At 41.3% G+C, this 15317-nt stretch overlaps 1 protein-coding gene across 4 annotated transcripts in view; it reads right to left on the reverse strand.

Annotated features, from left to right (window-relative positions):
• Positions 1-288: 288 nt before the first annotated feature.
• FEZ1 (fasciculation and elongation protein zeta 1) overlaps positions 289-15317 on the reverse strand; it is a 37730-nt gene continuing 22701 nt past the window's right edge. For 3 of the 4 annotated variants that reach the window (XM_063311484.1, XM_063311481.1, XM_063311482.1), the window contains 6 exons: positions 10806-10974; positions 7857-8128; positions 6840-6920; positions 6291-6366; positions 3879-3944; positions 2347-2508 (listed from right to left, as the gene is read on the reverse strand). In XM_063311484.1, the coding sequence (XP_063167554.1) occupies positions 2492-2508; positions 3879-3944; positions 6291-6366; positions 6840-6920; positions 7857-8128; positions 10806-10974 (681 nt within the window). In that variant the 3' untranslated portion in view covers positions 2347-2491. Of the gene's footprint in view, positions 595-2346; positions 2509-3878; positions 3945-6290; positions 6367-6839; positions 6921-7856; positions 8129-10805; positions 10975-15317 lie in introns of those variants that run through there. The other variant, XM_063311483.1, reaches the window with a different exon arrangement.

Here is a 15317-nt window from a genome sequence, read left to right on the forward strand (position 1 = left end):
AGGTGCACTTCATAGCGCCATAATAAAGGTCACCCATAGCACCATGCATGCAGTACTTCATTACAGCTTTGTTTTATGATGCCATAAATTTTATCAAATCTTTTCTTGGGGGCTGGCAACTGTTTGGTGTACAGCTTCCTTTGGGATCTTCTGCTAGGACTCATTAAAAATTAGCCAGTTATTCTGCTAATTTGCATATTTGCTGTTTTGAAGCCAGCATGAATATGCATGGAAGCTCTTCAGCTGGCCTCTTCAGAATTTTTTTTTAAAGATACATCAATAAATGGATAGTACCTTGTGCTATCGACGAGGCATACAGTTTCATTCATAATGTTAGAGCAGCAGGGAGGCAGGGCTGGAATCAAGACAAGAATACAGTATAATACAAACAACAAACCATCATTTCTCTCATCTTAGAGAGCTAAATAATGCAACTCCATTAGATGTGTGCACAGCTTTCTCTCCTCTTTGGAGCACATCTTTGAATTTGTATTTCATTTGGTTCCATTACTGTTCATTGGTGACTATCACTTCTGCTTCCTCAATCTGCAGCTCACTCTCTTAACTTTGACTCAAACTATCCTGCTGTGTTTCCTCAAAAAAAAAAAAGTCTGCAATGATACCAAAAAATGGCTTGTATTTTGTTTTGTCTTCTGGCCACCTTCTTCTCTTCCAAATCTACTTGTTGTATAGGACAAAGGGTAAGCTTATGTCTCTGATAAAAGGTTTCTCAGAAACAAGGCAAGATAAATCAAGGGGTTTTGTGAATGTTTGTGGCTAACTCAAGGACAATATTTTACTGGGGGAAATGGCACAGAGATAAGACAGATGAGAAAGACAGAGAGAGAGAGATTAGCACATGAAGGAAATGCATGAAGCATTGGAGACAAATCCCTTGTTCTTCTCTCTCTCTCTCTCTCTCTCTCTCTCTCTCTCTCTCACATGCACCAACCTTCCCCAACCTGGTGCTCTCCAGCATGTGTCCATGCTGGTTTCAGACTCTGAGTGTTGAAGTCCAGTACACCTATGGGACTTCACTTGATGGGGAAAGGCTGACACACACACACACTCCTCCTTTGGATATGCCAGCCCTCTTTGGAGGGGTGGAGGAATGAAAAGTTGCTCCTTGTCCAGCCAAATAGACCATGGTATCCAGAGGAGCAATATGTTCTTCACTCACATTCCATATGAGGTGGAGAAAAACAAACACTTGCTTCCCTTTCCGCCTGGGAGCTACTATTTGGTAACTTTAAGGCTGGTCCCCTTGTTTACCCCCTTCTCCCCCCCCCCGCCCTTAAAATAAGTCTTGGTAGCCTTTCCAAGAGAGTCCCTTCTACTATGCAAAGTAGGTCACCCAGGTACTCGGGATAAAGTCCGTCTAGAAGCCCAGATATCTAAGGCATCACGGATTTGTTCTCAGACAAACATCAAAGCTCCTGTGGAGGAAATATGCATATAAATTAAAGTCATTTTGTAGAAAATGTACTGGTGAGCAATTTGTCATTTGGTATTTACCTTTGTTTTATTTAGGGTATTTATTTTATCTCCAAGGAGTTCAGAGTGAGTAAGCAATCTTTTTTTAAAATATTCTAATGTTTTCCATATGGACTAAACAGGAGAGACCACACCCATGCCAAGATTTGCAGAAGAATTAGATTCATCTATAGGAGGAAACTCCCAAAACAGTTGAGTGAAGACTAGACTGATTTGTGGACCAGTGGCTATGGATTGCAATCATGGCATTGTGAGGGTGAAAAAAATCACAAAGGGAACGAGGAACTGAAATGTCCTAAAAGAAGGCATGGCTAAACAGGAGCACTTCATCTCTAAGGCTACATGAACCTTGTCAGAAGGAAGTCTCATCTCAACCAGCAATTCTCAGTAACAAAGAATTATTCACACGCTCCATCTTTCTAGCTTTTCTACAGATCAAATATCCGACTGGTTTCCTCTTCTCGCTGATACCCCATAATCTATTTTCTGCACGGCATGTAGTAAAAGCAAAGATCTTTCTACCCAAACCTAGATTAATTTGTTTTTGTCCTCTGTAGCATTAAGGAAACTTAGATTCCCCCCCTCCCCAGCAATAAACTGTTCAAGAAATATGACAACCTTTTTAATTAAATGAAAGTTTTATTTCAGTATTCAAATTAGTCTCATAACTGCTTGGGGAAAGGTAGACTGAGAGTACATGGAATAAAGCAATGCCCTCTCCAAGATGGAGGTGGTCGAGAAGAAGAGGGGGAGGGGGGAGGGGGGAGGGGGGAGGGGGGAGGGGGAAAAGCATCCCTTGCCTTCACTCATGCATTCAAATGTCTACTATGACTAGAAATCAACAGTGAAGGATAGAATTTCACTCATATTTAATCCCAGTTAATGCTATACATTTTAAATACACAATTCAGAAGTGTACATTATGTCATGCAGTCCTGTGATGGAATGACACCCTGGCCTGTCTCCTGTTGTCTTCATGATGCTCAGAACACAGAGCTTAGGTAGGACAGAGAACTGGAAGAAGGGAAGGAAGAAGGGAAAAAAGAGAGAAAAGGAAAGAAAGGAAATTCAGTCTATGCAAGTCTTCAGTCAAACGGATGTTTTTACTGCTAAGAGCATAAACTTAATAAAAATCATTAGCATGTTCCCAAGGATTAACTTCTTTAGTTGCAATCACTGACAAGGACGTTATATCTTCTACTATACCTACTTGCCTTCAAATTAGTACAAGGAAATTAGATTCATCCAGACCCAGCAACAGATGCACTAATTCAGGCCTCATGCACTACTCATTTTGTGTCAGAAATGCAGGAAATAGAAAGGGGGGAAGTATTAAAAGTTAAAAACATTTAATAAAAATATAAAATTTATATAGCTCTAGCCCAATGCCGGGCCACATTGATGGCAGAGGTGTTTCTGACCAGTAAGTCACTCTGTGTGCATGTTGGTCCCAAAGGGCACTGTAAAAGATGGGTAGTTGTTTGAATATTGCCGCATTTGCAGCAGTATCCTTGCCCTCAGGAGAAACCCGTTTTTCCATATAATCTTTAGTTCTGGCCAAACCAGTGCACAGGCTGTTTAAACATCTCCAAACCTACATGCACTCCTGAGAAAATACACATACCAGGACCCCTTGCCCCACACACGATAGTAGGCAGCAGAATCTGAGAAGTCTTTTTATTGTTGTCGATCTCTCACAGTGTCCCAATCATATACGGTTTTTTAAAACACTCAGCTTCAGTACTCTCTCTCCAAGCTCTTGGGTGAAACTGTTGTTCTTATTTCTATGAACAGCTACTATAAGCATTACTGATGGACTGGGAAGGGACAAGATCATCAACCCCTACCTCCAAATGCAAACTCAGTCTTTGAAACCTGACTCTTATCATTAAAACTTGTTCAACAAAATGTACAAATTTAAAATACACATGCATTCCTTTTACTGAATGCATGGGTATGCAGGGCAGTGTAATAAAATCAGTGGAGATCTGCTGGTACAGAACTGCAGGTCAAGCTCGTTTCCCAAACAAATGGGTGGCAAAGCTGGAGGGAGATCACAATGAAACTCCACACCAGGAGAAAAAGAAACTCAGCAGGCTGTTTACTGCTAAGCATCCCAACATGAGGGCTGGGAAACTGAAGGATATACAGTAAGATGCATCCCAGACTGAGGAAGACATTCATTGTGGCATCTTTCCTTTTGGCCTCTGTAGAAAAGGCTACCTGGTCAGTCCCAGGTACCCCCAGTGAAAGGATCAGATATCAGTTTGAAAAATCTAAGAAAGTTGCAGAAGAATTTCTGCTGAATCAAGGAGGTAACACTAGACAAAATGGACTGGTCATCTGACTCAGCAGAAGCCTGCTTCTTCTGTTCCTACTGTTACCTTTTAAAATGTAGTCAGTCAGCAGCGTGGGGACCTTTTCGTTGTCTTCCTTCATTGCAAAGAGAACTGAGGAAAGAATTTGGGGAAAAAGTCATTGGTGGGTCCTGAGCCACTTTTTTTTTCTCTTTTTAACCTGTCTGGGCACCCAGACATCAACTGTACCTCTGCCACATTTACCCTCTCCTTCCACAATTGGTCCTTGTACCATGTGAGGTAAGGAGCAAGATGGCACCCCACCAGTTCCAGGTATAGAAGCAAACCAGACTTGTATTCAGATCTGCTGCAACTTGGTTAAGGGCAATGTTCTGGACTACATCATCTGAGGGGTAGAGGCTAATTTAGCGAGTCCAGGGCAATGGAACCCATAGCTCGGTCCTGCAACTGCAAACAAGTAGGAAATGTAGAAAGACTGTTTGGGGAATAGGCCTGCTCCTGCAGCATTTGCCAGCTAAGGTGAGTACCCCACTTCACTGGTCCTGTTTTAAGAAGACCTAAATTACAGAGTTGCTGATCACACAGAAGGCCCTAGATGCAATCAAGCAAGCAGAAACACATTTTACTCATTTTAGGTCAAGACAGGGATGCCAGAGAGGTCTGGCACAGAAGGAGATAGGGACAAGGCCAGCGTAGGTTGTTCTGAGTTTTGTACAGTTGTAGGTCTGTGTTGAACTGCATGCCTGAATAGAGTTAATGTGACAGTTACCAGACGTTGATTACTGAAAGCTATTAAAGGCCTGTGCTGTAAAGAGATCTGATGAACCTATCAATGTTCTTAGCACAACGGTTAAATTCAATCACTGGTGGAACATAACACACCCTTCCCTGCTCTTGTAGTCTTAGCTGTGGTGGGACTGCAAACACACTTTTGGCCCTGCTGGTTGGGAATTCTGGGAGTAGCAGTCCCAGCAGATTACATTTGGTTTTTAGAATAAGACTCACATAATGAGTTCAGTTGAGAATTAGGGAAGGCTATGTTTTCCTATGTTGAGTGTTTAGCTGATACCTTCTTCATCCAGACCAAAGGGCCAGTCCAGACTGTCAAACAAATTCCATGTTGCCACACAGGTCTTAGCTGATTAAATATCTGAAAATGTGTATTTAAGTATGCACTTGGGGAGGGGGGCAATAAAATTGCAAGATAAATGTTAAAATGGAAGGTCCTGTTGGGTAACTGTGTGCAAAAGTACTATGAACTTGAAATGAATTTAATATATTTTTATCCAGAATGTGGGAAAACAATACATTCAAATCTGATACTAGACACATTACTTCATTAGCTGTTCATGGTAGCTTGGATACAAGGTCCAATATTTTGAGGGACTGATTGCTCTTTGAATCTTATTCAGGAACTTTTCTTCCAGCTTAGTAACTGATCTCATCTAAGTATATCATATGTTTGCATGATAATCTGAAGCAGCTTTGCATAGTTAATTAGACAAGAAAAAAAAAACAAATTTATCCCTGGTAACTGCTTTGCCTCTAAACACAAATTGTCATTTGTATAAAACTCACTCTGGGCACAAAATAGCCATTCATAACTCTCTGCTCGTTTCAAGAGAAGGCAGTGTTTGTTCCAGTGAGTGCAAAACACAGTTGCCATAGAAACACAAAGGGAGATGGATGATTCTCCCAGAATGCACAAAGGCCCATCACAACATCTCAACCTTTTCATTTTTGTTCCACAAATCATTCAGTCAGAGTTAGGGAGGCTAAATCCTCTTTCTGGCAAATTCGGATGTTTATAAAATAGCTGTTGAAGTTATTAACTGATCTGTTATTCTAGAACACATTGGGTTGGTTTTTACAATGATTCCTTAGTGACATATTTTAAAAATTGCAGTAAGATCTAAAACAACCATTTGTCTCGACCCAGACAATCTGTATATGGCCCATATTACCTCACTCTTGTGCTTTTGCACACATTCCAATGAATACACAGAGGGGAAGAAGGGAAATTACATTCACTCCAACTGGCAACACTTAGATACCACTCAGAATTGTTCAGAATTTGGGCTAGAATGAACAAACAGTAATGCTGGTACATCATTCCTTAATTACTCACACTTGGCTTCTCCTGTCATCAGAAGCAGATAAATAACCCATAAAAATTCTCTTCACGGTTTGCAATAGTCCCAAACTACAGGAAGCATTATAGTTCTAAAGACCAAATATAACCTTCACCCAAAAAAAGGGTACCTACCCATTAAAAAGATGGTCAGCCCTTCTCCCCCAATTAAATTTCTCCATGCTTTTAAAAAAAGAAAGTAAACACTATGGGCACATAATCCTCACTTACCTCCTCTGTGATTAAGAGGAAATGTTTTTAATTAAAGTTATGTATTCAGTACAACCCACATGGCAGATCAGGAACTTACATTCTCATACACCCAACTTAACATAATAGAAACTTACTGTTTGTAAGCATTTGTAAGTCCTCAACTGAAGGAGGTGCCCCTTTCTTCTCATATGGGATAACAGTGTTCAAATACTGGAAATGAGCAATACTGGCAGTTATAAATCCTGACCATTCTTTCTGAGAGGAACAAGAATCAGAAACAATCACTACCACCTTTTTTGCTTCCAAAGAGGACATTACAGACAGTTCATACGATCAGTAAATAAGATATGTTGTCCAAAAGCAGATGTAGATGTAGCTCTATTTTGCAGGAAGGATGCCCAGGTATAATCTGTGGCTTTACCAGTTAGAGGAATTACAGCCTGCTTGTGAAAGACAGAAAACCTGTAGAGATGCTACCAGTAAAAATAATACTGGGTTAGGGGGACCAGGAGCCTCAGGTGACTGAAGGCAAGGTCCTGTGTTCCTTAATCTCAAGGCTACTTTAAGTTGGCCAAGACCAGAATTCTACACAATGGTAATGTTGTTTCAGCCACATAAACAGCAACAATCATAACTTCAACCTCAGATAAATACCTTCTGGGTGAAAACTATCACATTCTTACCTGCTTCTCAGTCGCTGAATTTCCAAATGTCTGCCGGATGCCAGTTTGCAGGATATTTGAAATTCCTTCCATGCTGAACCGCTACAAAGAGGAGAAAACAGAAGCCCTGAGGGCTTGTTCTCAGACTGCTAGTTGCTACTACAGGATTGTCAAATTGGGCACAACACACAGGGTAGGGTGGGAGGAGCAGACATTTGACAAAAATTGTCGCCACTCTGCCCCTATATTTTTTGAACTGAAAAGTATCTGGTAGAAAATCAATATCCAGATTCTCCATGCACTAAATATACCTGGGATGGGAAAACTGGGGCTTCCCAGATCCTTCTGAACTACAGCTCTCAACAACTCAATAATAACAGATGCTATGGGAGGCACCAGCAATAAACCTTAATGACACATCTCATGTTCTAAGCAAGAGTGCATACCCAAGATCCCAGATCTCTGAGATGGTTGACATATATGCTACATCTATATCTAAATTTAAAATTCACTGGTGAAGTGGAGAGATTCCCATTAAAAGAAACCAGTAGAACAACTTCCCTAATTTGTCAATTTGTGTTGGGAACCAGAGGCAATTTCTGTGCTGGCTGGGTTTTCTGAAAGTTAGTGCTCCTTTCACATCAGGAAGATACTGGATGGGGAAGGCTGCAGAACAGTTGTGCAGGCTGAAGTACTTCAGTCATAAGCTATTAAGAGTCATCCTAAATCTCCTTTAGGATAATTTTGCAATAATCAGACCATCAGCCAGGAGCCAGCACCAAATTCTCCCTGGAGAAGAATTCACTGAACAGACATCCATCCAATGACTAACAACAATGCCTTTGTGAATTGAGCACAACAGTTGCTTATTTCCCATCTCCCTTAGCTAAACGACCACCCAGCAAAATTACATTAAGAGAGTCTGTGAACAATCCTAGCCATGTAAAGGAAAGGGGAAAGGGAATCTTAAATCTATGCTACACTTATTTCAGTTCCTCCATTTGAGTGGAAAGCCATCTTCAGGGATGTCTCACTAACCTTGAGAGGCATCTGAGCTGCCCTTTCTATTCGACTGCTCTGCAGACTCAGTCCTTTTTCTTTCCTCCTCCTCTTCATCATCTCTCGATGCTCTTTCTGCTTGTTCTGCACTTCCATCAGGATTGTGATGAAGGAGTTCTTCACCTCCTTCTCAAACTCCAGCTCATCTCGACAAGCCAGCTGCTGTACCAGCTCCTCCGAGTAATCCTGAATAGTGCCTTCCACTTGATCCAGTAGCTCCAAAAGCTCTGAGACGGACATGTGCCCCAAGCCTTGGAGAACGGGAAGAAACAAGGGTGCCTGTTCATATCTCAGGTGGACCACACCGACAAAGGACATGATGAGGGGTTTGGTGCTAGAATCTGTGCAAAGCTGCTTTACGTGCTCACAAAATGCAGTATAAGTGCCAAGTGCAATTAATGATGTCAACTATTATGTTCCAGGACATTCATCACAACACTCATGGTGGATGCACTGATTAGCAATGTAATTTTTAGTATATTAACCAGTTAAACAGGGATACATTTGCAAATGGAAAAAAAAATCTGTTGTCTCAGATGAAAAAAGCATATGTGCGCAGTCAATAAAATCTTAGAAAAGGCATTCCATCCCCTTTGATTCTTAGCAAGGAAGAATGCCTCTTAAGATGATTGCCATCTTATTAAACACTGGTTTTAAAAACATTTAAATCACCTGCCCGGTGCATCAGTCAATCAAAATGTTAGTCTAATTAATGAAAATAAGGGACTCTGCAGCCCCAGTTATTTTACATTCTATGGGAGTGGAATTTTCTGCCACCAAGCCAGGAGTCCAAAAATAGGACTGCAATCTGCTTCAAGAAATCTCAGCAGAAATGTCATCTGTTTAACCTAGTGAAGGCATGGTTGGAGGCAACCTGGAGGCTGGCCCAGATGCATTCCCCACTAAATGTTTCCCCAAATCTGAAGATAATTCTACAGTTTTTGTATTTAGCATGCATCCACAGTATATGTGTTGCATACAAGGAAACAGATGAGCATGTTTTGAAACACAGAGACACTGACTTAAAAGATAGGGTCATGCACTGGGACTGAGTAATTGGTAGAGGCTTTCTATTGCAAGTGTGTGTCCATTAAAAGCATGCTGTGGTCTTCCTTAATGAGTAAAGCATTCATAGCTGAGCCTCTTTAAGAATGACAGTGATGCGTTTTTAATGGGCTTGGTGTTCAGCATCCAACTAGGCTTATCTTTGGGTCTGAGGTTCTGGTGTCTGTGTGCTTTTATTTACTTGTTTTTTCACCTGGGCATCTGATGTTTGTGGGTTTGAGAAACCATAACTCACCCCAGGTTCTAGGAATGGGGTAGCCTACAAATAAATAAATCAGCATTAAAGATCACAAAAACTGGAAAGTGGAGTTCACACTTAAAAAGCACATTCCATTTGTATCATGGAATTTGTATACTGTTCTGAGATGCCACAAGAACATCTGACATGTCAGAGGCAACAGACTTCTGGATAAAGACAGAGATCAAAATTAGCATTTTCCTTCCCTCCTGCCCTCAAAGCTGGGGAAAAAAGTCAGGCAGAACATGGATGTCTTTTTTCTGCTCTTCCCAAAGCAGGCAAAAAGTAAGTTTAAATTGTTTTCCCAGCTCCACAGTACAGAAGTAACCTGCTTCTTCCTTGAAAAAAGATACCAGCAGAACTATTAAGTATTCCCATGTCATGACTAAGAAACTGTATAGTTTTCATCCATCACAGTAACAACATCTGGGTGCAATAACTTGGGGAGGAGAAGATATAGTGCAACTAAGGTGAATATATACTGTACGCTCCTATTTTATAAAAGTCATCCTGAATTTGAAAGAGAAGAGAATAGAACTATATTTCTCTTTATTTTTCCATATATCATGCTTTTGTTTGGCTATCTTTCACTCCTTTCCTGCACTTGCTGTGTCATTTCTTATCCCCAAAGCAACAGAAATGTTAGAGAATACAGCATTATTGAAAGATAATCTCTATTGAAAAGGCTGTACAGTCCAAGTCTGGTTTAAAGGTAAAGGAAATAGAAGAAAGTCATCAGGAGTCTTGACGTGCCTTGCCACAATTAGCACACAGAGAACAAACAGAGAGATACACATCAATACATAAGATCTGTATTGCATTGCTATTTCATGGAATACAATTTCTAATTTGCAAATCCATGCCCCCACACACACGGATAGGATAAGGGGTATCCACAGGGTATGATTAAAAAAAAAAATCAAGATGGTAGCCATAACAGCCACAACAGTGCAATCAGTCCTCCGCTGTTTTTTATGTCTGCTTTAACCTTGCAGACACTCCAAAATGGAATGGGTTATTTATGTGCAAATCCATATTATTACTCTTTTTTCATTGATGCAATTCCACTTTGGGGGCAGGCAGTGCATAACTACAGTGGACCTGCATATCAGAGAAACAAGCCATTCTCAAAAGTTAGGAAGTTCACAAAGACAAAACAGCTGAAGGGAAACGTTAGCAGCTGCACAACAGAAAGAGGTCTGTCTCTGCTAAATGTTTCATTGAGTTTTGTACACTTGGCAGTTTGGCTTCTGGAAGCAGAAAGTAGATCGTGCGATCCTAGTTTCATCACCCCATTAACCTCCCCACTATCTGAGTGAAAAGAAGTGGGCTTTTTCACACAGCTGAATCAATATTACCCTGAATTGGATCACTTGAAGTTGCAGATGGGGATCTGCATATTTGTTGTGACACATGTTTGCTAAATGTTTCTCCCTCAAACATTACAGTTCACCATACCATATTTGTAAATATTGCATATATATTACCCACCCTCTCAGCCAAGGGAATTTGAATTCCTTCACTGCAGTCTGAAATGGTGCAGCCCAGAAAAAGCTGCAGTGAGAGTTGTATAGACTAATTACAAAAGGACAGCACATTCCTTTTGATTCTCCACACATTCTTACCTTCACATGACCAGTTGTTGTTCAGGCTTTGCGACAAAGCCTGAATTTCTTGCAAAAGGACTGAATCAGCCTGACTGCTTGTGTCCCCACCATCATCCTTCTCTAAAATTTCTTCTTCCTCTTCAGGGTCAGGTGAATTTTGCATCATTTCCTCAATTTCTTCAATCACCTGCAGAAAGAACAGTCAGGTCAAATCAATTGAGGATGATGGCTGGCTTCAGTGTGTCAGAAAAGGAGACGTTGCTATGGAAACTTCATATTTTAAAAGCCCAAGGGCCCAGTTGGATTACATACCACCCATGTCAAACTGAGGAATGCTCTGCTCCAATAAGCAAAAATGCAGTCAGGATTACGTAAATGCTATTTTAGATGCCTAAAATCTGAGAGCCAATTTTTAAAATGGAATATAAAAGAACCACTGCTAAGTCAGCACCCTCCACAGTGAAATCATAAAAAGGGAAGAAGAGCTTCATTAGCCCAGCTTTCTTTCTGATAATGCCCAACCAAAGCTTCTAGGTGCTTGCAACCAGAAGGTGGAGATGATGATGATGATGATGATGATGATGATGGGCAAACCACCCTGCTATAGTCTGCCAAGAACACGTCGCGAAAACAGCATCCCCCCAAAGGGTCAGGGGACCTTTCACCTTTCACATTATCATAATCATAATCAATAATCAATAATTCATCTTGTATGGCCACCCATCTTATCTAAGTGACTCTGGGCAGCTCAAAACAGGTAAAAACAATCCATAAAAACAAGTTAAAAACCAATATGCAAACATCTAAAAACTGTCCATAATCAATTTAAAAAACAGAAAATCACAATCAGCAGTAGAATTCATTCTACAGCAGCTCCATGCAGCCATTGTAAGAGCTTCCCACCATTGCCAGACCTCCAGGCACAGTAGCAGAGCCAGGGCTTCAGGGCCTTCCCAAAGGCCAGGAGGGTTGAGACCAATACCTTTCTCCTGCCTAAATCCCCTACAGCTGGTATCTGGAGCCATGAAAACCCCAACCCAGAAGTTGTATTGTCAATCCTTGCACACACATTTACCATACATGCACACTCACCAACCTTGATACTCCTTGTAGTCTCTAAGGCAGCATTTCCCAACCTTGGCAACTTTATGATGTGTGGCTATCAATGCTCAAAATTCCCCAGTCACCATGGCCATTGCTAAAAATTCTAGGAGCTGAAGTTCATCTCCAAGAATTATTTTGAATCACCTCAAACCCAAGTTCTCTGGGCAGATTACAACATCTTCCCAGATAATCCCAACAACAAGTGCATAAAGCAATTAGAAAAATAAGAGAAGCCCAGATCACTGCTGCAAATAAAGAGTATAAAAGCTAACACAAGGACTTAAATTTAAAATAAATTATATAAATGGTTGAAAGAAGGGGAAACGGCTTCCCCAGTCACCACAAAGACATCAGTATGGAGGCCAACCATGTCTCCCAGGGAAAAGCAGGGGCTCACCCCTAAAAAGACCTTTTCCTTGTAGCCACCTGCCTTGATTCACCTGCCATGAACACCTTCACTTCAGCCTTCAAGCAATTCTAAGTAAGTGGGTAGATGTCAATAATTTCTCTAAGTCTGGGAAAGGTAGCAAAACATGGCAGACATTCCAACCTTTTCTCAAACCAGGCATTAATCCATCCATTAAAGCAGTGTTTCTCAACCTTGGCAACTTGAAGATGTGTGGACTTCAACTCCCAGAATTCCCCAGCCAGCATGCTGGGGAATGCTGCATTAAGGAGTCTGTGAAAAAAGAGGATCAAACAATTCACAGAGACCTGCCTTAACGTATTCAGAAATACATGAGGGCAAGAGCGGTGTTTTTCAAATTTGGCAACTTTAAGGTGTGTGGACTTTAACTCCCAGGATTCCCCAGCCAGGAATTCTGAGAGCTGAAGTCCACATATCTTAAAGCTGCCAAGGTTGAGAAACACTGACCTAACCTCTTTTTCCTTTCATTAGGCCTGATTAATGAGAATTTGACTGCATCTTGCTTCCTTGTCTGTTATTAGGACAGCGAGTACAATATGTATCAGCGAAGGTAGCATTACATGAAATACTCTGGTGTAAGGCACTCAGCACTGATGCTGAATTAGCACCAGGAATATAGTGGCAACCAGTGCAGCTGAAAATACTGTACTTTCACAAACCCGTAAGGGCTTCAATTAATGAGCAGTAAATGGGACATAAGAAATTGGGACAGACAAACATTCTTCCCTGCCAAGCCAACTGCAGAACCAAAACTTTATCAATGCTCTTACCAATGTTGCAATTTTTTAATTGATGTCTTTGGACTACAGTCCCAGAATCTCTAGCCAGAACTGGTTTTGCCCATCGAACTTATAGTCCAGCACATTTGAAAAATGACTGGTTGGGGAAAAGTTGTTTTGGGAGATCTGAATACCTCTAATGGAAGCTGAATTATTCAGCTCACAAAGGCACACATACAGTAATGAAATAATAAATGAAGACTACATTCCAGCTCCTTTATTTATAGACTTATATATTGGCTTCCCACCAAAGCTATTCAAACAGTTTACTTACAGTTGGCTGTAATGGCTTATAATCTAAGACAGCCTTCTCCTGCTTCATGGCCCCTGTGTGAGTAAAACTATCTTCTGCACCATCTGGAAAGGCCATTACAGTCATACCAGCATTGAATAATGGTAGTTGTTGCCAACACACCTGAAGTGCTTTAGGCTGGGGATGACTAATCTACAAGGATGTACATTCTTAAAACAGTTCAAGATGTTCTCTGTCCCACCTTCAGAAACTTGCCTTAAATTAGGAGAAACAGAGGACAGATATCAAGGTTGAGCATAAGATTATACAAGTTGACACACAGAAGGAATGGCTAGCTTGAAAACTGACCAAAATTGGGTAATTACATTACATTCCAGTCCAGTTTCTGCCTGAATATCAAGAATCAGCTAAATTTCCTTAACGCAGTCTTTTCAACTTCAGCAAAGGATCGTTACCTTGTCGTGGTGCTGGAGCTTGAGCACCTCAATGATGCCATGAGCTAAACCGTGAAGGGCCACCCAAGACGGGAAGGTCATGACAGAGAGGTCAGACTAAATGCGATCCCTGGGGAAGGTAATGGCAACCCACCCCAGTATTCTTGCCGTGAAAACTAAATGGATCAGTACAACAAGAGATATGTCGGTATACCATCGGAAGATGAGACCCCCAGGTCGGAAGATGGTCAAAATGCTACTGGGGAGGAACAGAGGATGAGCTCAACTAGCCCCAGACGTGATGACGCAGCTAGCTCAAAGCCGAAAGGACGGCTAGCGGCCGACGGTGCTGGTGGTGAACGGCGAATCCGATGTTCTAAGGATCAACACACCATTGGAACCTGGAATGTAAGATCTATGAGCCAGGGCAAATTGGATGTGGTTATTGGTGAGATGTCAAGATTAAAGATAGACATTCTGGGCATCAGTGAACTGAAATGGACTGGAATGGGCCACTTCACATCAAATGACCACCAGATCTACTACTGTGGACAAGAGGACCACAGAAGAAATGGAGTAGCCTTCATAATTAATAGTAAAGTGGCTAAAGCAGTGCTTGGATACAACCCAAAAAACGACAGAATGATCTCAATTCGAATTCAGGGCAAGCCATCTAACATCACAGTGATCCAAATATACGCCCCAACCACAAATGCTGAAGAAGCTGAAGTAGAGCAGTTCTATGAGGATCTGCAGCACCTACTGGACAACACGCCTAAAAGAGATGTTATTTTCATCACAGGAGACTGGAATGCTAAGGTGGGCAGTCAAATGACACCTGGAATTACAGGTAAGTATGGCCTGGGAGAACAAAATGAAGCAGGACATAGGCTGATAGAATTTTGCCAAGACAATTCACTCTGCATAACAAACACTCTCTTCCAACAACCTAAGAGACGGCTTTATACATGGACTTCACCAGATGGACAACACCGAAATCAGATTGACTACATCCTTTGCAGCCAAAGGTGGTGGACATCTATACAGTCGGTAAAAACAAGGCCTGGAGCTGACTGTAGTTCAGATCTCGAACTTCTTCTTGCACAATTTAGGATCAGACTAAAGAGATTAGGGAAGCCCCACAGATCAGCTAGATATGAGCTCACTAATATTCCTAAGGAATATACAGTGGAGGTGAAGAATCGATTTAAGGGACTGGACTTAGTAGATAGGGTCCCGGAAGAACTATGGACAGAAGTTGGCAGCATTGTTCAGGAGGCGGCAACAAAATACATCCCAAAGAAAGAGAAAACCAAGAAGGCAAAATGGCTGTCTGCTGAGACACTAGAAGTAGCCCAAGAAAGAAGGAAAGCAAAAGGCAACAGTGATAGGGGGAGATATGCCCAATTAAATGCAAAATTCCAGAGGTTAGCCAGAAGAGATAAGGAATTATTTTTAAACAAGCAATGCGCGGAAGTGGAAGAAGACAATAGAATAGGAAGGACAAGAGACCTCTTCCAGAAAATTAGAAAC

The sequence above is a fragment of the Candoia aspera genome, chromosome 9 (assembly GCF_035149785.1).
Source record: "Candoia aspera isolate rCanAsp1 chromosome 9, rCanAsp1.hap2, whole genome shotgun sequence".
NCBI classification, from domain to species: domain Eukaryota; kingdom Metazoa; phylum Chordata; class Lepidosauria; order Squamata; family Boidae; genus Candoia; species Candoia aspera.